The sequence below is a fragment of the Penicillium manginii genome (assembly GCF_028828005.1).
Source record: "Penicillium manginii strain IBT 31320 chromosome Unknown utg000010l:1.0-1143873.0:1.0-1144522.0, whole genome shotgun sequence".
Classification (NCBI taxonomy): Eukaryota; Fungi; Ascomycota; class Eurotiomycetes; order Eurotiales; family Aspergillaceae; genus Penicillium; species Penicillium manginii.
The window spans coordinates 343,431-366,940 of NW_026643111.1; the positions used below are offsets into that span (position 1 = coordinate 343,431).

The 23,510-nt window shown below is 47.9% G+C and overlaps 10 protein-coding genes across 10 annotated transcripts; 7 read left to right on the forward strand and 3 right to left on the reverse strand.

Moving 5' to 3' along the window:
* Window positions 1-433: 433 nt before the first annotated feature.
* On the forward strand, window positions 434-2,572 carry N7533_013025 (fungal specific transcription factor domain-containing protein; the record flags this gene model as incomplete). Its single annotated transcript, XM_057109675.1, has 4 exons — window positions 434-614; window positions 668-762; window positions 828-1,438; window positions 1,489-2,572. 4 exons carry the CDS (start codon window positions 434-436, stop codon window positions 2,570-2,572), a joined length of 1,971 nt encoding a protein of 656 aa, XP_056953260.1.
* A 1,065-nt stretch (window positions 2,573-3,637) lies between these two features.
* On the forward strand, window positions 3,638-4,120 carry N7533_013026 (uncharacterized protein; the record flags this gene model as incomplete). Its single annotated transcript, XM_057109676.1, has 1 exon — window positions 3,638-4,120. The coding sequence occupies one exon, from the start codon at window positions 3,638-3,640 to the stop codon at window positions 4,118-4,120; it is 483 nt and encodes a 160-aa protein (XP_056953261.1).
* Window positions 4,121-4,748: 628 nt separating this feature from the next.
* On the forward strand, window positions 4,749-5,775 carry N7533_013027 (TatD family hydrolase; the record flags this gene model as incomplete). Its single annotated transcript, XM_057109677.1, has 2 exons — window positions 4,749-4,790; window positions 4,864-5,775. 2 exons carry the CDS (start codon window positions 4,749-4,751, stop codon window positions 5,773-5,775), a joined length of 954 nt encoding a protein of 317 aa, XP_056953262.1.
* A 366-nt stretch (window positions 5,776-6,141) lies between these two features.
* Window positions 6,142-7,077, forward strand: N7533_013028 (NmrA/HSCARG family protein; the record flags this gene model as incomplete). The annotated part of the gene is made up of 1 exon (XM_057109678.1): window positions 6,142-7,077. The coding sequence occupies one exon, from the start codon at window positions 6,142-6,144 to the stop codon at window positions 7,075-7,077; it is 936 nt and encodes a 311-aa protein (XP_056953263.1).
* Window positions 7,078-10,508: 3,431 nt separating this feature from the next.
* Window positions 10,509-11,318, forward strand: N7533_013029 (uncharacterized protein; the record flags this gene model as incomplete). Its single annotated transcript, XM_057109679.1, has 2 exons — window positions 10,509-10,745; window positions 10,818-11,318. 2 exons carry the CDS (start codon window positions 10,509-10,511, stop codon window positions 11,316-11,318), a joined length of 738 nt encoding a protein of 245 aa, XP_056953264.1.
* A 586-nt stretch (window positions 11,319-11,904) lies between these two features.
* N7533_013030 (uncharacterized protein) lies at window positions 11,905-12,579 on the reverse strand (the record flags this gene model as incomplete). Its single annotated transcript, XM_057109680.1, has 1 exon — window positions 11,905-12,579. The coding sequence occupies one exon, from the start codon at window positions 12,577-12,579 to the stop codon at window positions 11,905-11,907; it is 675 nt and encodes a 224-aa protein (XP_056953265.1).
* Window positions 12,580-13,270: 691 nt separating this feature from the next.
* On the reverse strand, window positions 13,271-14,854 carry N7533_013031 (putative MFS maltose permease; the record flags this gene model as incomplete). The annotated part of the gene is made up of 1 exon (XM_057109681.1): window positions 13,271-14,854. One exon carries the CDS (start codon window positions 14,852-14,854, stop codon window positions 13,271-13,273), a length of 1,584 nt encoding a protein of 527 aa, XP_056953266.1.
* A 202-nt stretch (window positions 14,855-15,056) lies between these two features.
* On the forward strand, window positions 15,057-15,311 carry N7533_013032 (uncharacterized protein; the record flags this gene model as incomplete). Its single annotated transcript, XM_057109682.1, has 1 exon — window positions 15,057-15,311. The coding sequence occupies one exon, from the start codon at window positions 15,057-15,059 to the stop codon at window positions 15,309-15,311; it is 255 nt and encodes an 84-aa protein (XP_056953267.1).
* Window positions 15,312-15,362: 51 nt separating this feature from the next.
* N7533_013033 (glycoside hydrolase family 13 protein) lies at window positions 15,363-17,263 on the forward strand (the record flags this gene model as incomplete). Its single annotated transcript, XM_057109683.1, has 3 exons — window positions 15,363-15,443; window positions 15,500-15,920; window positions 16,008-17,263. The coding sequence occupies 3 exons, from the start codon at window positions 15,363-15,365 to the stop codon at window positions 17,261-17,263; spliced, it is 1,758 nt and encodes a 585-aa protein (XP_056953268.1).
* A 428-nt stretch (window positions 17,264-17,691) lies between these two features.
* Window positions 17,692-21,942, reverse strand: N7533_013034 (uncharacterized protein; the record flags this gene model as incomplete). Its single annotated transcript, XM_057109684.1, has 3 exons — window positions 17,692-18,602; window positions 18,664-19,696; window positions 19,768-21,942. 3 exons carry the CDS (start codon window positions 21,940-21,942, stop codon window positions 17,692-17,694), a joined length of 4,119 nt encoding a protein of 1,372 aa, XP_056953269.1.
* Between the last annotated feature and the right edge of the window lie 1,568 nt (window positions 21,943-23,510).

Below are 23,510 nucleotides of genomic sequence, written 5' to 3' on the forward strand. Positions count from 1 at the left end.
GACGTGGCCGTCAGAGGCGCCCTCGTGTCCCGGATTCGCAGCGGCAAAGGGCCGCGCAGGCGTGAGTTTCTGCCGTTGTTATTTGCCAATAAACCGAGTTCACTGACACGTAATTTCTAGTTGCCTACCTTGTCGCCAACATAAGGAGAAATGTAAAAGTCTTCCCAAGACCTGCCGCATTAACATGGGCCCCATCAGCTAATTCACACATCGGAGGTTGGTAGGCGGTGGTGGCAATCCCTGTGATCGTTGCCAACGATATCAAAGGACATGTCGATTCGATAATGTTCGAATTCTTGGAAGAAGATCAGTCTTGATTGGTGATGAAGGGTGGGTTATGCTATCTTGATTCGTGTCAATCATCCTCTCGGTCTTTGACTAACGCCACGGTGGCAGAAATCCAAACCCAGAGCTTACAGCAAGAGAAATTCAGATGAAGCGGATCATCACCCATTTCATGGGAAATATCTCCTTTGAGCCTACTCACCTCCAATCAGTGGCAGACAGCTTGGATGAGAGACACGGCGACGAGGATGGCAATCCATCTACAATCTCTCAGGACCTTGCCCTGGCCAAGGATTACTCCTTAGATCCCCTCTCTACGAATACTATGCGTGGGCCTACCTTTCTTTATTCCATGAAGGAAATATCTGACATATCTTGCCAGACTACTCCGGAGAGCTTTCCCATTGGAACTTCTCGAAAATGCTGGAGCGCCGACTTCAAAGTCTGGGCAACGGCACCAAGCCAGGAAGGGTCGAGGTAAGCCATGCAAAAAAAAGTGTTTTATCTTGTGTGAGTAAATTTCTTATATAAAAATCATATAGAATCCTGGGCCGACTGGCAACGGCTTCTTCCGCGCAACGGATTTGCAGTCTTCTGGCTCATGCATGTCATTAGCCAAGCAGTACTTTCCACCAAGACCAATCGCTGATTTCTTGGTCAAAACATTCCTTGAGTATGCCTTGACTAATTACTTCTACTTCGATCAAGATATTTTTCATCGCAAACTAGAATACTATTATGATTTGGAAGGTTCGCTGACCATCAACGACGCTGGCTGGGTATGCACACTCCTCATGACATTTGCCATTGGTACACAATTCGCATATATGCAGACAAGGCCGAACTTGACGAACGAGTTTGCCAAAGTTGACATCGAAGACGACCACATTGGAATTCAGCTCTATCGGTTCTGCTGCCGACTAATTCCGGATCTTATTACAACTGCTAGCGTCGAGAGTGTCCAGGCATTCTTGCTCATGGGATCATATACGCTGCCAATTGACACATCGGGCCTGGCATACACATACTATGGTCTGGCAATAAAGATGGCAATACAAAACGGAATGCACAGACAGTTCCCTGGGGAAAACTTCGATGGTCGATTAGTCGAAGCGAGGAATCGTCTTTGGTGGTCAGCCTATGCGCTGGAAAGGTATGATCGAGGATTACCAAAACTTTCTTTTGTCATCTAACATTCAATAGTCGCATCAGTATTTTACATGGTCGCCCAGCCTCCATATCGCCAGCTGAGACCGACACGCCCATGCCAAGGGAGCTAGTAGGCTTCCAATCAACCGATTATCGGTCAAATCTGCCCAATTTTTCTGCCGTGGTAATCCTTACCAAGCACCTGGCGAATGCCTCAGAATCTATCAAATCCCTACGAAGCTGCGGTAGATCAAAGCAACAGAGATACCTCAGACAGCTGGCCGCTATGCGCGATCAACTTGGAAATTGGTGGTCTGGTCTCCCAACCCAGGTTCATTGCAGAGATCTCAGCCAGAATGGGCCTCTCTTTCGATCGAATATTCATCTGGAGATTTACTATATCACTACAGTAATATACATTGGCCGACCCTTCATTATCTCCTCAGTCCAAGTCTCAGGAAATACCCCAGCACAGACCAATACAACTAGTACCCAAGAAGTCCCCGATGTCATCAAAAAATTACGTGATGATTCACTCGATGCAGCTATCCGGGGAGTAGAACTGTGTCAAATATTACAAGATACTGTTGGCCTTGCTCGTGTTTCATATACTGAGTTCAGTGCCTGCCGCATCGCCTTACTTGCTTTGATTGCACACAGTCTCAACGAGCCAACGGCCAAAATTTCTATCGCTCTTACCCAGGGAATGTCAATAATTCGAAAAATGTGCGTTGGACTCGAGTCTGCAAAATCCGAAGTCGCGGTAATTGAAGCGCTTGACAGAGCCCGGCAACGGTTATATGCCCCTGCCGACCTAGAGGAAAATCACTCAGTACAGTCCACATCGGGTTATAATCAGTTTCAAGAGTGGGCCAAGCTTTGGCGAGCAGATCCCATGATGCAAAACGCTGCTGTCAGCCTTGGGGAGAATGTTCTCCCGGTCGAAGAACAAACAAATCCCTCCGTACCGTCATTTGATGGGTTCTTTTCCTCGTTTCCCGACGAGCTTTGTGAGTTTACTGCCATTCCGGGGCTCAATGATGACATGTCACTGGGCCAGGAGTGGTTGGATGGTCAGCCCGATGATATAATATGGAACACAGCAGGTGCCTTCGATGTGTCTGGCCATACACATTGACATGGATAGTGCCAAAAGCTGATGATTTTGTCACCACGTTGATCAAAGGTCACTGGGCTGTCTACTATCCGCGCTGATCAGAATTTTAATACTTTCTTTGTATACCCTACTGCTAGATAGGCATGAAAAATAAAACCCTTACCCAAAATCTGCTTTCATTTCAGCCATTGCGGGTAAAAATATCCCCACATCCCTCGAGGCCCCCATCATCCTTTTTGACAACAACGTGACAGAATTTCTGAAAGCCGGCTTAGCATCAGAGGTAGCGAGCACTTTCATCGGTAGGAAGTACCAGTGCGTCGGCTTAGTTTGTCGGTCGCCTCCGCCTTCGGACAAGATGCGAAGAATTCGGCCCCTGATCTGCGGTCGCCCCACATGAGCAGGGCGTTCTTCAAGAAATCAGGAAATAAACAGGCCCTACGGAGTACGGAGTACGCGAAAAAGTAGTGCTAAACGTTTTCAACTATGGAGAAAATTGAGCGCATGATGCTAGTGTACTTCCATTGACTTATTGCCTATTGCCGAAGAATTCAGAGGTTGCCGTGAACAAGCAATTTACGCATGTTTTATAGCGTAGGAATACAAACAAATGACTACACCGCGGAGAGGTAGACTACTATGAGAGCTAGTTAAATACTGATTTAATTATCTAACGAGAGGGTTCTTCTGAGAATGTATAGCCAGCGAACCGAGAAGATATCTTCTTGCGTAAACACCGAAGATGGGAATATTAAAAATTGGCAATATTTCTTTCGCGCTGCGATGTTTCGATCACCAGCCGATCTGTATGGGGGCTGAATCGGATAACCCCATTTTTAGTGATGAAGAAATGCACAATGACGCAGCAGGACCCTGGGGGCCATCTCCGATATTATGATTTCGGCCTGGTCATGTTATTCCCGAATATCGTGAAGTTATAAAAGCGATAGAATAGATCAAAACATGTACTCAATAGCATTCATCTCAGCCTCCTATTTGAAAACCCACGGTCGGCTTACAAAAACAAGCCATTATTTTCTTCTTCGAGTATATTTTGAATAAAAAGGCTCATATCAAAAAGTCACCATGAAGGTCGCTGCCATTTTCTCATCTCTTCTCGGCCTTGCCTTGGCGACTGCCATCCCAACTACCAATGATCTCGAACGTCGCGACCCGAGCGATAAATCCGGAAACTCTCAGTTCGTCCTGCAATGCGAGGGAGTCACCATTCCAGACCAAGGAGGAGCTGAGGGTGCAGGCGAGGGCGGTACTGGCTACTTCTACAGCAACGTGGCTTTCAACGCCCAGGGAACCAAGATCGAGCCCGTCGCCTGCACGGACCAGGACGGTACTTGCAGCAATTGCTTGTTTTCCGGTGGCGGTCTTAGCTCAGACACCAATGTTACGGCATGCTGGAACCCACCTGCCGGAAAGGCTGGATGTGGTATCTCATTCTCGTACAATGGCTACGATTATGATAGCCAAAACAAGGAGCCCTACTGTGGTCACGAGAATGGATTTGCAGCCTTCTCGTTCGATCTGAGCGCTGTCTGTTACTTTGATGTTTAAACAATTTCCCAGGTGGAAAGTTGGGGGACCTACCCGTTTGTTGATATCGGACGTGCATACTTGGGAGGACAATGAGACGAGGTTAGAGTTTTGTTATTGCCATTTATTTTCCATAGCTCAGCTCAATCAATGAGTAAATTATAAGCTACTCTGAATTATACTTATATACCGCGCAGCTCAGAGTAGGTCCATGAGACTTGAAATATTCAAAAACGAAACATTTGCGTCGCAAAAGTACTGGTCCGCGTGACTTTATAGAAAATGTAAACGGGTGGCACACAAAATCGGGAATAGTCGGATTATGAAGGTCAACTTTGATCAGATTGTAGTAAAGATAGCTATAGGAGATCTTTTAAATTTGATAGCTTCTCGAGTTGCGACTATGAGTAGGTAGTTGGTTAATGACATCTAGCTCTGCTGAGGCCGCCCGGGTACTCGCACCCGAGTGTAGCCGGGTACATGTACCCGATCATGGAGCAAAACTTCTGTCCTAATTTTTTCATCACGCGGACAAAGTGTGAAAAACTCTAGAAGCCAACAAATTTCCGATTCTCTTGCACAGAATTGGATGTACAATTTCTCTTCCATCTCGACCTCCAAGCAAAGAAAACTCGATTGTCGCACTAAAATGGCGCTGGCAGCAAGGAACTCGGCCTTGCGATATTTTGATGTAGGCTGATGATAACCGACCCTACGGCTTGCACCCCCTATGCTCTTACACTAAATACTGATTGACTCTCTAGGTCGCAGTCACTTTTACTGCAGATCAGTTTCGCGGTATCTACCGTGGCAAACAGTACCATGAGCCCGACTTTGCCGAGGTTCTGAAAAGAGCTAGGGATCATGGCTGCGAAAGAGTGATGCTTACCACTATGTCACTCGACGGGGCAAAGCAGAACTTAGAGCTTGTCCGGAAATTTCCAGACATGTGTAAGATGACGCTTGGGGTACATCCGTACCATGCAGGCGAAATCTACGAGGCACAAGGGTCTCGGGGGCACCCCAATGCATACCTGGAGACTATTCGAAAAATCGGCGAGGGATTAATTGCTGAAATTCCATCCCCTCTCGCAGCTTTCGGCGAGATTGGCCTAGATTACGTCTATCTGGACCGTGCAGACAAAGAGACACAGCAACGTGCGTTTAAAGATCAGTTGGAGATGGCTACGGAATTTCAGCTTCCTTTATTTCTGCACGTGCGCGAATCGACCGATGATTTTATCTCAATAATCAAGCCATATCTGCCAAAGCTGCCTCGTGGTGGTTTGGTGCATTCATTTGCCGGCTCAAAGGCGGAAATGCTTCAGCTTGTGGAACTGGGGTTGGATATCAGTGTTAACGGTGTTTCTTTCCGGAGCGATGAGCAGATTGAAATGACCAAACATATCCCATTGAGTAAATTGCAACTCGAAACCGACGCTCCGTGGTGTGAGGTCATGGAAAAAGACCCGAAGATCGAACCCTTCCTTGCTACTGCAAGGCCCCTACCACCCAACAGAAAGCACAATAAATTTATACTGGGCCAAATGGTAAAAACAAGAAATGAGAGCTGCACTATTGAGCGAGTTGGACTTGTCGTGGCCGGATTAAAAGGCGTGACAAGGGAGGAAGTTGCCGAGGCTGCTTGGAACAATAGTTCGCGGATGTTTTGGTAGGCAGATTTTAGACCTTTCGAGTATCAAAAGGCCAAACCTTGTGTGTACATGCAACTGCCCGTGTACCATTTTTTTTTTGTTTATAATGAAATGGACGATCTCACCATCTCAGTCAGAACCGTGTAATCCATTATTAAAGATCCCTGAGCCCCTTGGATGTTTATTCACTTTTTCAGCCCCCAATTGGCGTGATTGATAAGCTTCGGTCTCACTGAACCCCTAGTCCGATGTATCATGGAGGGGTAATATTTTAAATATCACGCAGACAATTCCCCAATGCCCAAATGAAAATTCACTAATTGGACTTTCTGTCTTCTGCTTCAATCCCATACATTCTTCCTTATCTAGTTACACCGATAACACGACATGTCTAAAGTCCTGGCCATTTTCGGTGCCACTGGTCAGCAGGGAGGCTCAGTCCTCAACCATGTCCTGAGTGACCCAGAGCTCTTTCGGGAGTACAAGCTCCGCGCCATCACCCGCGATGTCAACTCTGAGGAGGCCCGGAAGTTGAAGACAAGGAATGTCGAGGTTGTGGAGGGCGATATCTTGAGCCCTACCTCTCTGGCTACTTCCTTGATAGGTGTGCACACTGTCTTCGCCATGACCACTCCATCCCTTGGCCCCGACGCCTTCGAAGTCGAGCTCGCCAACGCGAAACGGATCGCCGACGTGGCTGTGGACCAAGGCGCCGAATATATCATATGGAGTACTCTTCCCTCTGTTCGGAATATCTCCAAAGGCAAATACACCGCTGTTGTTCCCTTTGATACTAAGGCTGCCGCAGAGGAGTATATTCGCACTCTTCCTATCAAGAGCGCATTTCTATCCTTCGGGTCATTCATGGAAAACTACCAGTCGCAACCCTTTCTATTCCCCACCAAGGCCGATGATGGCACCTATGTTGTTTCCCGCCATATATCGCCCCAGGCGAAGTTTCCTCTACTTGACGCAGTTGATGACGCTGGCAAGTTCGCAGGGGCTATTCTCGCTGATCCAACCAAGTTTGAGGGAAAACGACTCCATTGTGCTACAAAGCTTTATACTATAACGGAGATCGTCACCCTCCTATCTAAGAGCTCCGGCAAGACCATCGTCTACAAGCAGGTCTCTGTCGAAGAATTTAAGGCAAGCTTGCCCTTCTTCCAGGATGTTTTTGCGGAGGGATTTAGCCTTTATGATGAGTATGGATACTTTGGTCCTGGTACGGAGGAGTTAGTTGCTGAGGGTGCGGCGGTCGCCCGGGGCAGGCTCACCACATTCGAGGAATACCTGGAGAGAAACCCCTTCCAGCTCCCATAGAGAACATTCAGCTTGCATAGAACATGCCACAGTGAAGTAATAGTAGCACAAATACAATAATGTTTAACATACTTAGGTATACCAGTGACTCGGAAGCTTCAAGTTCAAGTTCACCGTGCCCACTAGGCTTGATGAACGCATACCTAGATACATTTAATGAGCTACAACCGCAAACGGATCACCGTTTCGCAGTTCGGAGATGATAAAAGGAAAGTTACATCCTCAGTACTATTACTAGTACCTACTATATGTTAATTCTGCTTCGAGGTCCAACTGCAGTAGTCATAACCATGTTTCAATAGGTAACGAGTCGCCGGTTCAAAAAAACCATAGTTAAGACATAAATCATCTCCTCAGTTTAGTGCCGCAGCACTCTTTATTGACATAATAAGATTTTTCTCCGGGGCGATTTAATTGATTTAGTGAAAGCTAGAGGTATACTCTCAAGATGCCCATATGCTCTGAGGCCTACCGTTTCCGCCTGACTCGGCTCCGCCTTGGCCCGGCTTTACCCCGAGATCTCTCCGCTCCCCGGACCGAGCCTCTCCACCCTTGCTTCAGAGCTGACCACAAGCGCAATGCCTGATACTGACATAGTCAAGCAGGCCTGCGATGCATGTCGTCGGCGAAAGGTCCGTTGTAACAATGACAGGCCGTGCAACCAATGCGAATCCACCGGCTTACGATGCCACACATCGCTCAAGCATCGAAAAAAAGGGCGACAAGGAAAAACTGCAAACATTCTGAACGAGTTGAGAGCAAAGGGGTCGCAAAGCGATGATTCAATATCACGTTCAGCTCAAAATGCCCAATATGATATATCCATGGCCGGCTCGAATCTCTCATTATCGGGGGAGAAGGGAATGTGTCAATTTTCCAGGTCAGCAGGCCTTGTCAGCACCGAGCTTATTACATCGTGCTCAGATTACTTCTTCTCTCGAATGCGTGGAACTGTACCGATATTGCATCCTGATGCCTTTCGAAGACAAATTGACAAGGCGGGAAATTCCCTACATGCATATTGCTTGGTAACCGCATTTTGCGCATTTGTGGTGACACAAACTGGATATTGTATAGGTCCTCAGTTTCTCAACTGTGGCGACAGTGTCAACCAGGAGGAATATCGAGAAAGACTAGTGGAGGAGGCAACAGAGGCTCGGAAGCACTTGGATCCTTTCAAAGAGCCTATGAACCTCACCATTATTACTGCTTTTCTGCTGTATGGTTGCCACATTGGACTCGGAAATCAGCGACACGCATATTATTTTCTACGAGAAGCCACCACTATCTTTACCGCCAGCGCTCTGGACGGTGAAATATCTACGCAAGACGATGATGAAGAATCATCGCAAGCAGGGAATTTGTTCTGGTTGTTACTGGTGTCGGAAAGGTAGTGTCTTCATCCTCCCATAACCTCAAGACCTTCCTAACTGAAGTTTAGGGCCCATGCCATCCGGCGGCATAGACCTATCACCCTAAGAATTTCTGCTGAAACTCCGAAGCTAGAGGAGCCGCAATCAAATGAGGCGATCGGATTCAGGTGCCTTGTTGATTTGTATCGGCCCTTCGATGAAAAATTTCTCAGCCAATGGAACGGTGACCATGCGACTTGCTCAATAGAGTCATTGGTCCAACTTGAAGAGAGGATCCAAAATGCGGTCCCAGCGAATATAGACCTACCGGATGTATTGATGGCAGACCTGCGCGTTTCGCAGCAATGGCTACGGATTATGATTTGGCAGCTTTCCACCACTGCCGGATTTTTGTCAACTAGTCCCACACATGAGTGTATGGACTTTCGATACCCAGTACTGATAGCGAGAGACTTGTGTCTTGCAACATGGAAATTATCGAGATCAAGTATGCAGACACATGGAATTGGCCTGGTAAGTAGTATATTGCCGAACACGCACTATCAATTTGATACTGAGTTCTTTTCACTGCAGATTGAGAAAATATTCGAAGTTGCATGTACACTGATCGATGTTATGGCCTGTCTTTCAGCCGCTGGTCTCCGTTCATCGGGATTCAAGCTTGGCCCACAGGACTACTTAAAGCACTTTTTTACACTCATACATGACTTACCCGGTGGTCGAGCGCGATTTCTTCCGCTACTTCTGACTAAAGTTGGGCAAACTTTACCATCAATGATGGAAACAATCACCATACATCTCAATTTGAGTGCTGAGATACCCGAACAGGGCGCTGACCGGCTTGGACTATGTTTGGGCCAAGGCTCCCAGGATCCTTCATCGCCGCGGGCGGATTCGTCTAATGTAAATTCGGAATCCTTTTCGGAAGACTGGGCCTATAGCCATTTCAATTACGCAGAGATGAGTCGGATCGGTGATAAAACACCTGAGATAGACGAGGCATTCCTTCAATACTCCAGTTATTTTCAATGACACATGATCGAATCCAAGTTGATTATCGATTGACGAAATCCGCAAATTCGTTATTCTAAGGGTAGATACCCGATTTTGAGAACCTTGGCGAGATAAAACAGGCGACAAGATTCCTACCAATAAAAAACTGCATCGATCACTTCATAGACTCGGTAGGGGTTCCATAGGCTACCACAAATAGTCTGACTCTCGAAACCGTATCTTATTGGTTCATCCCGAAATGGATACGAATTTTAGAAATGAATGACAAAGCATAGCTCACTGAAAGACATGATTGGTTCCTTGGTCTTTGAGGCTCGTATTTGACGACAACGATGCTGCCTTGACTCCATCGTTGATTTTAGTGCTGAATCCTCTTGTTCCAATCTGATAAACTCGTTTAACGCTATCCGTTCTAGCCCCTCCCTGAGCGACTACTAAATTCAACGCCAGAGTCTATATTGAACAAGATGGAATGGATACTGCACCCGGGGCAGCTCACCGATATCCTCGGAATCCCGACCGGGGAAGTTGGCGGCCTAACCATGCTCGATGACACTTCTAACTCGCAATCATCTGAAAACCATCTTCGTCGTTTAAAACGTCCACATACGAAATCTCGCCGAGGGTGCCTCAACTGCAAGAGACGAAAAGTGAAGGTCAGTCGATCAGAGACGACTACGCTTTAATATTAATCGAGCCTAACTTTTTCAAAGTGTCAAGAGACAAAGCCAGCATGTACAAACTGCCTTTCAAGAGATATGAAATGTGTATATTCCCCACCGGCTACAGATGACGAAAGCACTGAGGTGTCAATGGCAATTACCAAAGGTTTCGTTAATACTGAAACACTTTTATCAGGGCCATTTACGGGGGAAGATTTGCGATTTTTTCAGCATTTTCTTACCGTTTCGCGGCCCCATCTACCTTTTGGCAGCGAGAACTCATGGACCACGGATGTTCCAGCCTATGCACATGAGGTAAGCTAATATACGCAATTATTCTTGATACGAGGAAATCACTAAGCCGTTTCAGTGCCCCCATCTGATGCATGCGATCCTCTCACTCGGGGCAACCCACTACGACCTTACAATACCCAGCAACTCTCGCTACAAAGCCATGGCCATTTCCCACCGAGGGAAGGCCCTGAAGCATCTATCACTTGCTCTCGAAGATATTGATAACTGCTCGGCGACTTCCCTGGACGGTGTCTTAGCCACATGCTATGCTTTAGTTTTCCAGGCCTATTACATGAATGACGGAGTAATGGATTTCGCAGTCATGGTACGTGGCTGCAGCTTGATGACCACCCAAATACAGCGAAGGTTCAATGGTAGCAAAATGTTTCTTTTGCAGACCTCAGAGCAAGTGATGCAAATGGTAGAGCCATGGCTCCCAAAGACCGCGCATCCGAATCAAGATGACGTGAATCTTTGCATCAGGGATATCGAACAGCTTCGTCCGTTCATACAAGACGAAAGCGCTTTGAGCTTCTTCCAATCCCTCATTAATACCTACTTTGCTCTCCAACATTCAGTCCACGCTGCCTTCATCTGCCTCAGTGGTGTTTACGGAATCTGGAATTCGATGGAAAATCAAAATTTCATGAATCTCATCTCGAGCACGAATATTGTTTGCCGGGCACTTTTCTTGCATTACTTCGCAATAGACACGCTGATGCGACCATTCCTACTTCATGTTCGAGGCCGAAAACACCCGAGCATCTCCTTTGGTGGCATTGTTATGGGACAGTGGGCAGATGCAGCGTATTGTGGGCTACCCGCCAGCATCCAAAATCTGGTGAAGCACGAGGTTGAACTAGTGCGCCGTGAGAAGGCAAAAATATCTCTCATATAAAGTGACAACCTCTAAAAAGGAAAGCCCGGCAATCTTTGAAAAAAAAAACTTGCACTACTAGTGCTACTCGTGGTATCTACACTGTGTCTTGTATGAGGGAAAGTATCAATGGTCTGGTCATCATATTGCTTTATCCTTGCTACAATAATAGAAAGCAATCTAATCTTTTATTCCGCAGAACAAAACAATTAGAAAGCTGATAATAAAGAGTATTTAACACACCGAGGAGAAACGGCAACAACAAGACCCGGTAGGGCAAAATGTACCCATAAAGAAATGTATCTTCATATCCAACAGGCGCCATAAGATATATCATGCTACATCTTTGAAAGAGGAGTTAGCAATTTGCCGATTGAGAGAGTCTCCGAATATCGGATTTTCCTGGCCGACACAGAAATCGCCCGGGATGGTACCACCCAAGCACACTAATGGAAATGAGCATCGGAACTGCTTCAAGAACATATAAGGGCCATTCGTGAGTGAACAAGTATGCGTCAATCCCCAGAGCGAACTCAATCACGCGGTATATACATCGGATCTTGAATTGAGATGAATGTTAGATGAGTCCAGATTGACTTCAGGGGTGTCACTCACAAGGATGAAGAAACCAGCTATGTAGATTCCCTTCAAAAGTACACCCACGCCCTGATCTATGGATTTTCCCGCATGCTTTGATTTGAGTTGGAATGATCCCACGATGATCAAAAAAGCAGTAAATGTCACGACCTGTAGCACCAACCCCCCCTATCAAGACACCAGTACCGGTATCCTTTTGCGACCCTTCCCAGTCCCCAGAAGAGGCAATGCCACTCCCTGAAGCTTGGGTAAGGCAGCTGATGACATCCAACGAAACGAAGATTCTGGGCAGCCATCGACGTCGGATTTTGATGAAAAGGGATTTCGTCGATCTTTCGCTGGTCTTTCCATGATCTCCAGTCCAAATCAATCTGTCCATCAACAGGTAAAGACTTGCACACACGAATACTGGAGCGATCACAATAAGAGTGGCAGATACTGCGTATAAAGGAATATTATCGGGTTGCTTAAGGCTAGCACAGCGTATGCCATATCCGAAAACTTCCAGAAAGGCCCCAATGAGTAACGGGGTGAAATGACCGCTGCGCTGGAATTTACCCTGCAGCGGGGCCAAGATCAAGGCGTAGAGATGGTAGATAGAAGGGCCGAAATATAAAACAGTGAAAAGAATAGAGGCAGCAAGCGAAGGCTTATAAGAATAAATGCTATCATTGTCGGTGGCCATAACGGATGCAAAATAGGGTTTGTTCACAATGCGAAGATTTGGAAAACTTTAAGTTGGAAGGTGGTATATACAATTCTGCTGCAATGGGTACGTCCCAAGATCAGAATAGAAGGATTTGAGCCGATTTTATAAGATATACTGCTCCAGTGACTCTATAGTTTGAAACTATGGCATTGCTCCATTGGGTAAATATCGTATCTTGCAGATGCGGAAGGACATCGTATTCGCATTTCGCACAGCTGAAAGCGGACCCGGCCAAGCCACCACAGCCCGACAATATCGGCCATGATTGGCCACCGATGGCTCAAAATAAGGTTAACGCGTTGAATGCGAAAAGTGCGATGAGAACGCCGACACTAGATTAGTCAACCTTGAAAAATCATGATAGTTGTCCTATTATTAAGGAGCTTCTTCAAGTGGCTGCCTAATCCTTTACTGTCCAGTTGCGAATCTTGCAGATCTGAGATCACCACACCTTCACAAAATAATTGCTTCTATATTTTATTTTGTTTCTTAACTTGGAGGCAATAGGGAACTCGTACTCTTTTGCTTGGGTAGATATTTTAAGGAATTTCGCAAGCTTGAAAGCAGCCAATAAATTTAGTTCCGGTAGTGTGAAGCACATAATGCTCTGACGATGTTAATCGTGGAATATTTGCTCGATTCAAACACAAAAGATTTAAACCGCTGTTCAATCCTTGTTGGCAAAGTCTTCCCGTATTTCAACAGCTTCGCCTTCGTAAGGATCAACCGAGGTCTGCGCAAATTTTCTAGCTGACACCCGTCTCTCAAAGAGCAAGTCCAGTTCCTCGTATGTGCGCCCCTTTGGTTCTGGAAGCCTGAAATATGCCCAAACAAGGCTAAGCAAGCAGGTGCCCGCCCAGAAATATGCGCTCCTTGCTCCCCAGCCCCACGCCGTAGAGCTTAGTTGGTAATTGGTCAAAACATTCACTACAATATTGCTGATGTTGTATAATGAGCGGGCGAGGACGATGGTCTTAGCCTTGAGACGCGTTGAAGAGAGCTCTGAGACAAGAGAGTACGTCACTGGGCCGACAGTGATGTCGTAACAGAATGTAAAGATAATCAACATCACTCCGATAGCCCATTTCGCCCCATCACTATCGGCGAATGATAAGCTTCCAGTGATGACGAGAAGTAAAAACAGGCAAGAAAGACCACAGATGTGCATGGTTCTGCGACCGGCAACGGTCATCAGGAACCATGAGCCTAGAGTACCAATCACGCCAAGTGCATATTGTCCTAATGATAAATTGAAGGATTGAATGGGAGGCAGACCAGCCTGGACCATGAAATAGGCAAAATAGCCCATCAGATTCTGTCCACAGAGCGTTTGGACTAGCCACACGACACATACAACTTCTGTTCGGCGCAGGTTGGTGCCCTTGAAACAATCCCAGTACGAGGTTCCACTCGAGAGAGACGCCTCCAGCTCATTTGTATGCTGAATCATGGCTATCGTTTCATCGATGTTGAAACTGGGATCGCTATCAGATGTAAGTCTTTGTAGAGCTCTTCGAGCACCTTGGACGTTTCCTTGGCGAACATGCCACCAAGGCGATTCGGGGGCAAATAAACAGCCAAGCATAATGGGAAGCGGCCAGATCCACTGCACCCCGAAGGGAATTCGATAGGCCCACTGGTCATCGCGGGATATAGATCCTCGGTTCACGCCGACAGCGACAAATTGCCCGAAGACCCAGCACATGTTGATGAAGGTGGTCAGATATGGGCGAAGTACGACCGGGCAAACTTCTGACGCATAAGCCGCGGGTAGTGTTTGGAAGATACCCCACGGTATGCCGGCCAATATTTCCGCAGCAAGGAGCATCTCCACGTTGACAGCGAAGAAGAAGATAAAGATCACCGCGGTGATTGTAGCCAGGGCACATATCATAGTCCGTCTGTATCCCAGACGCTCAGAAATAAGACCGTTGATCAGGAGACCAATAACCTCTCCGCATCGCGCTCCGTTCGATAAGCCGGATTGCCAGGAGGCTGGTACAGCCCATTTGCCGTTTGGGCCCTGAACACCGAATTTCTGGTTGAATGCTGGGGAGGCATACATGGAGCTGAGCAAGGCGAGATCATATCCCTCCATGATGAGCGTAGATGAAAGGAGCACAGACCAGCCAACAGCTTTGGGATAGAGCTTCACTGCTTCCCAGAGTGTCATGGACTGTTCCTTCTTTGCAGCCTGCTGGCCCTGCAACAAAGGAGGCTGTTTGGCATCCAGCCCATCTTCCCCAACCATGTGTTGCATCGAAAGACTCATACTGAAAGCAGCCCTTTCAAGAATCTTCAAGGAAACTGGGTTCTGAGATTTTCAGAATATAATCAGGCGAGGAGATATAGTCTTAGACGTCTGATTGCATGATCTCCAGGGCTCGTTTGTAGTTTTCGACAAGATTCTTGCGATCGAGGGAAAAACCCATAAGATTTATACTACACGCAGCATGGCACGGACATGGCGCGACATGCAGGTCGTTGATCCGGGGAAGAAAAGTGTAGCCGAAGCAGCAATTGGAGAAAAACCGGGGAAGGAGAAGAGCGGAGATAACTTTCTGGCCAATCGGAATGGGCATTTAACATTTCCGGCAGCTAGTCGGCCGTTAGTCGGCGATATGCAGAAGCATTTCGGACCCTTGGCGGAAATATGGAGCGGGGCTATGAGCAACATCCGAGCAGACGCCGGGAATGAGATGATATAAAGACTTTTACTGTTCGGATGGACTAAGCCTTGCCTGGTACAAACACGAATCATGTCACCTCATGCAGAAATAATTTCAAAGGAGGTTCCGACAGGGGCGAATAACTGGTGGAAGGAGGCAACGGTCTACCAGGTATTTTTGGCAAATCAAGAGCTTCGAATTGCCTCACTAATTGTTTTTCCCCCCAGGTATATCCGGCTTCCTTCTATGACTCGAACGGTGATGGCTGGGGTGATATCCCCGGCCTTATCGCCAAAATCCCCTACCTCCACTCGCTAGGAATCGACGTCGTCTGGCTGTCTCCAATGTACGACTCACCGATGCACGACATGGGCTACGACGTCTCAGACTATGAGAATGTTCTCCCGGCATACGGAACCGTGCAAGATGTCGAGAACCTGATTCAGGCATGCCATGAGCGGGGCATGAAGCTCATTCTTGACCTCGTTGTCAATCATACCAGCGATCAACACGAATGGTTTAAGGAAAGTCGCAGCAGCAAAGACAATCCTAAGCGAGATTGGTACTTCTGGCGCCCTCCGCGATATGATGAGCAAGGAAACCGTCTGCCCCCGAGTAACTACCGAGGCTATTTTGCAGGAAGTACATGTGAGTTGCGACGGATTTCATTTCATCTCCAAGTCTGTCGATTTGAATAGCACGACGATGCTGATACAAAGTTTCCGTGATTTTTAGGGACGTGGGATGAGCATACCCAAGAATACTACCTCCACCTCTACGCCCCAAGTCAACCGGACCTAAACTGGGACAACGAATCCACGCGACAAGAGATCTACAAAAGCGCTGTCCACTTCTGGCTGGAAAAGGGGATTGACGGCTTCCGCGTCGATACGGTCAACAAATACAGCAAACACACGTCCTTCCCCGATGCACCAGTTGTCGATCCCAAAAGTTACATTCAGCCCGCGATCCCAATGTGGTGCAACGGGCCGCGTATTCATGAGTTCCTACGCGAGATGTACGACACCGCTCTCGCACCGTACGGAGATGTCGTTACTGTCGGCGAGCTAGCGAACACACCCGATCCCAAACAAGTATTGGAATATGTCGGCGCATCAGCGAAAGAGTTGAGCATGGTATTCCATCTTGATATTGGACACATCGGAATGGGCGCACTGGAGGATAAATACATTTTTCATCCATGGGAACTGACAAAGTTGAAGGACGTTGTGTACAAATGGCAAAGCTTTGTCGAGGGAAGCGATGGGTGGACGACAGCATTCTGCGAGAACCATGATAACGGGCGCTCTGTATCACGATTTGGCGACGATTCCTCTGCTTTTCGTGAAATAAGCGCCAAAATGCTTGCGATTATGATGGTTTCCATGACGGGCACCTTGTTTCTTTACCAGGGGCAGGAAATCGGTATGATCAATGCGCCGCGTGAGTGGCCTATTGATGAGTATCGCGACATCGAGGGACTGGGCTATTACCGTGAAGCCGAGTCTCTGGAAAAGAGTGGCGTTGATACGTCGCGTAAAGAGAAGATAATGGACGGACTGAGAATTCTCGCGCGTGATCATTCTCGATTGCCTATGCAATGGGATGATTCTCCTCATGCGGGATTTACGACTGGCAAGCCTTGGATGAGAGCTCATGACTTGTACCCTGAGATTAATGTGAAGCAGCAGGAAGCTGAGAAGGGAAGTGTGCTATCATTTTGGAAGGAGTTGCTCAGGATGAGGAAGACGTATCGGGATTTGTTCATCCATGGTGCGTTTGAGGTCTTGGATCGTGAGGATCCCGCAACATTTTGCTTTTTAAAGAGCAGAGATGATAGGGAGGCTTTGACTATATTGAACTTTACGGCTCAAAGCCAGCCTTTCAACCTTGCCGAAAAGACTTCTGGGATGAAGTTGCTGGTCGGAAATTACGGGGCTTCTGAATTCGAGACTCTTAAACCATTCGAAGGTCGAATTTACATCAAATAAAGAAATGGAGATTCTATTTAACGAAACAATAAAGCAACTTCGATTTTGATTCATATCGTATTTCTCTCCGGTGGAGAGTTCGCCGGTTCAACTGCCGTGGATAGTAATGATGATCGCAACACCATGCAAGCAAAAAGGTTGAGCAGCGATCCCCTTGGAAATGTTCAATTTCGATTCAAGAAAAAGCAAGCTGAGAAAATTACATGTCAAAAACGTACATTCCAACTGTCCACATGCCAAAGAGACTCAACAAAAGAACACTTGTAGGACAGTGGATGAAAAAAGAGGGTATATAGCATGGATCACATGAGCCACAGCAAAGGAAGGAAAACGATCAAAGCACCTGGGCACCTATCAATATAAAAACAGAAGTGATCATCGCTTTCAACGCAGACAGAAGCCAAATATAATATTCACAGTCCGAATGTCTAGGCAAAGCGCCAACCCGAGTCCGTTGAGCGCTGACGCTTCATGACAGAGCGGAAAAGACTTTCCTTGCGAGCAAAAGGCTTTTTCTTTTTCTGCTTCTGCTGGTTGAGTAGAGATTCAGCAGCTTGGACGTCAATTCCCTCTCCGGTATCGGTAATTTTCAGAGCCCACTTCACGTCATCTGGGTCAAAGCCAAGGTCTTGGACCATGTGTTCAATTGCACGGTCAACTGGGTCTTGAACCTGTGGTGGGATAGAAGGGCGGGAGAACAAAGGTTGGGGTAGAACTGGCATAGGGTGTCGGTGCGGAGGTGGGAAGAGGGTCGGGGGGTGTTGCATGGGTGGGCTGCGTGATTGAGGGTGGAACGGGACATCTAGGTCAAAGGCTGGAAGTGGCGGCGATGGAAACTGAGTTGGTGTGTGAGGAGGTCCAGCTGTGCCAGTGGTTGATGTTGAAGCGCGGTCAAGCATCAAGGAAGGGAGAGCCGGGACTGGAGGCGCATCTGGACCTGCACCATCTAGATTATGGACGATCTCGCTGAATTCGGACATGGGCCGCTCTTCCGAGAATCCAGTTCCCTGTTCAAGGCCACGAGCTCGTCTGGCACGGAGCTCCTGCTTGTAGTCTGCGCGACGCTGTTCACGTTCTTGTTGAGTTTGGATTCCAGCTGACGAATCTATCGGGCTTCCATCTCCATCCCTGAGAGAACGTTCGTGATCCTCGTACACACGAGAGACGGCTTCCTTCAGAAATGAAGAACGACTTGTTTGTGTCTCAGTCGGCGCCCATTTGGTCAATCCGGAGGATTGGGCCATGTTGAAAAAAGCTGTTGTGGCCGCTGCTGGGGCGAGAGAGCTAAGACCCAGAACGGCAGAAAGCCCGATTGTCATGACAAAAGACGTCCATTCTTCTATTTCTTTGTTAGATTCATTTTCCTTGCCTTTTCCCCTTATGTTCAGTAGCTGACTTACCAAGGACCTGCTCTTCCAGAGCGTGATCATCGATCGGAACATCCATGCCTTCATATATGCCAACTCTCCTAGCTTCAATACACTTCCCATGAAGAGGCTGTAATAAAACGCCCATACACGTCCAGATCTCCGTCATATCATACAGTTGTCTCGGGGATAGACCAAGCCCATTACCTCTGCCGAAACCTTCGGGTGGCTCGAAGAGAGCATTTCCTAGACCAAAGGGCTCTGTCATACATCCCGACGCGCCAAAATAACCTCTAGCTTTGGCGCCCCCTCGTAGCCAGTCAACCTGGCCCTCAAGATCATTTTCGCGGCCTTTGTTGCTTCCAAAGAGACGACAGAATGTCCAAATGCGCCAGAATGCGGCATCAACCTCCTCGGCACGATCGATATCCAGCCCTGAAAGACCGCGAATAGTATCGCGGCGTAGAAATGGAGAACATCTTACAAGAATCATGGCCTTGAGCTTTGCAAGGGTGTAAATGTCCTGCGCATATCGATCTAGGTAAAGCGAAGGCGTATACTCAGGCACCCGAGAGTCTGGCTCTAACAATTGTGTCTCGGTCGCCCAGGGAGGAGACATCTCCCGGAGCTCCCAAGCTGGCGGAGACATCTTGAACAGTGCATTCTTTATCAAGTGCAATTCGTGCTTTTTGAAAATAGAGTAGAACCTCCTGTTAACCAGAACAAGATTAAACAGGTCCTCTAGCGAATCGACCTTTTCCATTATAGCCATGGTTAGGCGCAATGGAAAGTCTGGCGGGAAATTAACATTGGCCTCAACGAGCTGTCTAGCACCAAATACTGGCAAGGTCGAAGTGGGCGATGGAGGTGTCGCAGCGAGTTCATACACTTGATCTGAGGGAAGTTGCACACTACTGGCCTGTGCCGTTGAGACAAGGGCGTATGTATATCGTGACATTTCGGGTACTTTCATGCCTGGTTCAACCACGATCTTTTCTTCGGGAGGCGTAAACCATTCCCGCTCTTGACTCTTCACTTCCCCTGGGAGGAAGCGGAGTTGGTGGGGCTTTTTTGGGGGCCATTTTGGAGATTTTGTCGGGGGCTGGCGTCGGGGCTGCCCCTGGTAGACTGGGCGACCCCTTGGCCGGCCACTTCCATGCGGTCGCGAATACTGTTTAACTCAAGGTCGTTGGTCTGGAGACGAGGTAATTGCAGAAGTAGATCGGACCGTTTGGTCGGACCTTGGTCTTCGTCAGCCAGGGTAGGATCGGAGGGCGATGACTGGAGGCACGAAGGCTCGTCTGGTGGGTCAAGGGAGGAGTCCGAGGGCGACGATAGGCTAGTGCTAAGTAAGGGGGCACCCGCCAATCGCACTGGTTTGTTGCGCTTGAATGATTTCATCGAGAAGGTGAAGGATTTCTTCAACGGCTTTCCTCTCTTGGCTTCTGCATCTTTCGGGGCAGTGTTACTTTCTGGCCCCACACTGCTGTCAACCAGAGGATTGATAGGCTGGCAATCGAGGCTTTTGCTCTTATTGTGGCCTTTGTTTTGGTTCTGGTCGTCATTCTTGAGCTCACCCTCAGGGATAGCAGCAAGATTCAAAGGCCGGCTGTCTCTTTTAACTTTGGTGGACCGCTTCGGCCTCTCGGGCTGCTCGAGCTTCTCGGGCCTCTCGAGCTTCTCGGGCCTCTCGAGCTTCTCGGGCCTTCTGGACTTGCTTGACTTGCTCGACCTACCTGACTTGCTTGATCGCAAGGAGTCCAACAACGGCGTGGAATGGGTCATCGAGTGAGGCTTCGTCGAGGGTGGTAGAGGCGCTGGGCGCGTGGCTATAAGATCTCCATTATGGCGACTGACTTGCAGAGGTCCATCAAGTATGAGAAGTGTTCTTTGCTTCGATCCATACTTCTGCAAATCAGCTAAAACATCTTCAAGCTCCTCCGCGGCTCTTTCCAAAGAAGGTAGCTGGCGAATGTGAGGTTCGCCTTTCTCCAGACGATCAGCCCATTGTGAACGATTAGTCCTACGCGGTCTCGCAGAATGTCCACCACAGGAATGACAAGCGTGGGATGGCGAGCCTGAGTTCACACCGGTATTCGAATTATGAAGGGTGATGTGGGAATGACTCGGGGGTGAATGCGGGTATGGCGAGTGTGGGTAGATAGTAGGGCTGGTTCGCTGTTGTGGATTCGGACGGCTGTGATGGCCCACTGCTAATGGACTGGGCGCAATTTCAGAATCGGAAATAGGCTCGAGGGGTAAGGGCTTGTTCTTCAGGTCGTTCATTGTGCTTGTTGTATTAATCGAAACAGCCGAGTTGCACTGTGATGAATATAGGCCCCGCGTTGAGGAAGTGCCTTCTCGTCTTATAGGGGTTGGCACTTGTAGTCTCGATGTGATAGACGCCGCTCGCGATAGACAGACTGATGCAGAATCATCAAAGACACCGGCTGCGGCGGGTGAATAGATGGAATATGCATCGGCAGGCATCGGGAATTCTTCCATATCGTCCAAATGTTCTTCGCTCACGCTGGACAATGAACTTCGTCGACTGTAGCAAGAAGACGCGCAATCAAATATGCCATCTGACCCCGAAGACGAGCTGGTTTTCCGCTTCCCAATACTGTCCTCCTCTTCACCCCGAGGGCTTTTGCATAGACTTTGTACCCGCTGCTCCAGTTCGCTCTCCAAGATGGACAAGCGTGCCCCCTGCTTCATCTTTTTATCAGCTCTGACCGGGGAAATTAGGTCGACATTGGTCGAGAGTTCGGGGAAGAATCGGTGGAGGCCACTGCCACGATGTACAGGGGCTGGATCGTCAGATATAGGAGAAATGTCTGAGTCGCTGGAGGCATCGTTCAGATGAGTGCTTATGCGAAGTGAAGCCTGTGGCGAGACTCCTTGTGCATCCGTGTCGTTCATCTTCAAGTTGTTGCTTTTCTCAACCGGCTTATTCAGGGCTGTAGGTATTAACAACGGTTCTCCATTGCCTGATAGCCCCGATTCAGACACTGCCATCTTCCTCAATGGCAGATCTTCTTCCTTTTCTTCCTTTTCGTCCTTTTCTTCCTTTTCTTCCTTTTCTTCCTTTTCTTCTTTTCCCTCTTTGTGATCAATCAAACCACAATCACTGCCGCGTACGGCTTTGATGGTCGGCTCGAAGATGCAACCTTTTTTATGCTTTGCTCTCTGCTCTCCTGATTTGAGCAACGCCGTCTGCAGCTTCAACGGAGGTGGCCGATGTGGCCCCTTCTTCTTGTTGCTGGGGGACCGGCGCGGTCGAATATAAGGGAAAGACATTGCGGTCACCATGGTTAAATATCGTCAAGGGTAGAGCGCCGGCAAGATTAGTCCCGTGGCATTGTCCTCGAGTAATTTCTGTAGAACCAATTAGGACGGTGCTCAGATATGCAGAATTGGCCGGATTTGGCAATGTTCAAAGAACTGACTGGGTGGTGGCTGTCGGGGAGGTCTGGGATAGTTTGTATAACTATACTATCCAACCGTGGTTGGTACACAAAGACAATCGGCTTCTTCGAACTCGTGGACGGTATAAGAATGAAGGAGAAAAGGAAGAAAACGAGCCAGTGGATGTCCAAAAGCCCTGGAGATCCAGTCGAACGCCCTCTTTTGACCAACTGGTCTTCTTACTACTACCTTCTCCAAGGCCCCCAAGATAAGCAGTAGTTGGTGGGTTGGGGCCAAATACAGCGCCCCCAAATCCTAGATCGGGCGATGCAGTGTGATAGTAACGGAAGCCTTTGTTGTTTTTTATTAATTTGGCTAGATTTTGCGCGAAGAATTACTTCTTAAAGAATCCCTATTTCTTCCATTTCTACTCTACCATCCCGTTCTATTTTCATTCCAAAATACGATGGTTCCTCGTGTCGGACACTATTCTTAAACCCGATCGACAGTGCAGACGCGGAAGCGATCGCCAGCACGACAAATCGTAAAAATCACTCGCAGAAAATAAAATAAAATACGCTAGGCACAATTTGTATGGGGCCTGCGACTCCTCCCCAATAAAATTTCTTTCTTGGTCCCCGTTCATTTTGTTTCTGGTAACTTCAAGTTGTATGCAAACAGGCTTAGCTACATTCTTCTTGATCTGTATCTTCAACGCGACCGACACAATATTCGCCGTCATCCTGAATTCGAAATTCGCTTTGGTATCATATCCCTAACACACATCGCATGATTGTATGTTTGGCCCCACATTCCTCGCCCGATGCCCAGAACGCCTTCGCCACTCTGCCGAGTGCAATCTGTAGTCCCCAAGCCCCGCGAACCTTAGCACCGACAGTATCTCGCAGTCTGGTTGCCCCGAGTGCTACCTCGTAATCCATAACAGTATCGGTCTGAGTCAGCGAGTTGATCCCATTGGCCGCGCTTCTACTAGTACGGGGTATCATATCTCCATATTGATTCATCACGATCTGCTTACGGAGTACGGAGTAAATGAACACCAAATGACGAAAAAGAACATCCCCTCCTTAGTCCATTCCTATTCCTGTCGTTTCCTATCAAATTAAGGGCAGGTATGTATGTACATCTATTTTCTGTTCACAATTTCAACGATAGGTCTTTCTCCTCCGTCGCCCCTCAGGGGCCAGCTTATGATCAAAATCTTTACTGGGCGTCTCGCCATGCTAACCATTTCTGCATCATCTGTGGCGTACAGTGGATCCCGTCCCAGGCCTGAAGACATGCAACAGAGAAACCAATGCGGGTCCTGAGAACTAGCTCCACCGATCTTCCTTAATGCAGCTAGTTATTGTTCATGACAGCCTTGTCTAAACTGTGCCATCCAAACCCCCCTCGCACTGCCTGCCCTCTGCAGTATAAACTACTTACACTGCGAAAGTAAGTGCAGTTTA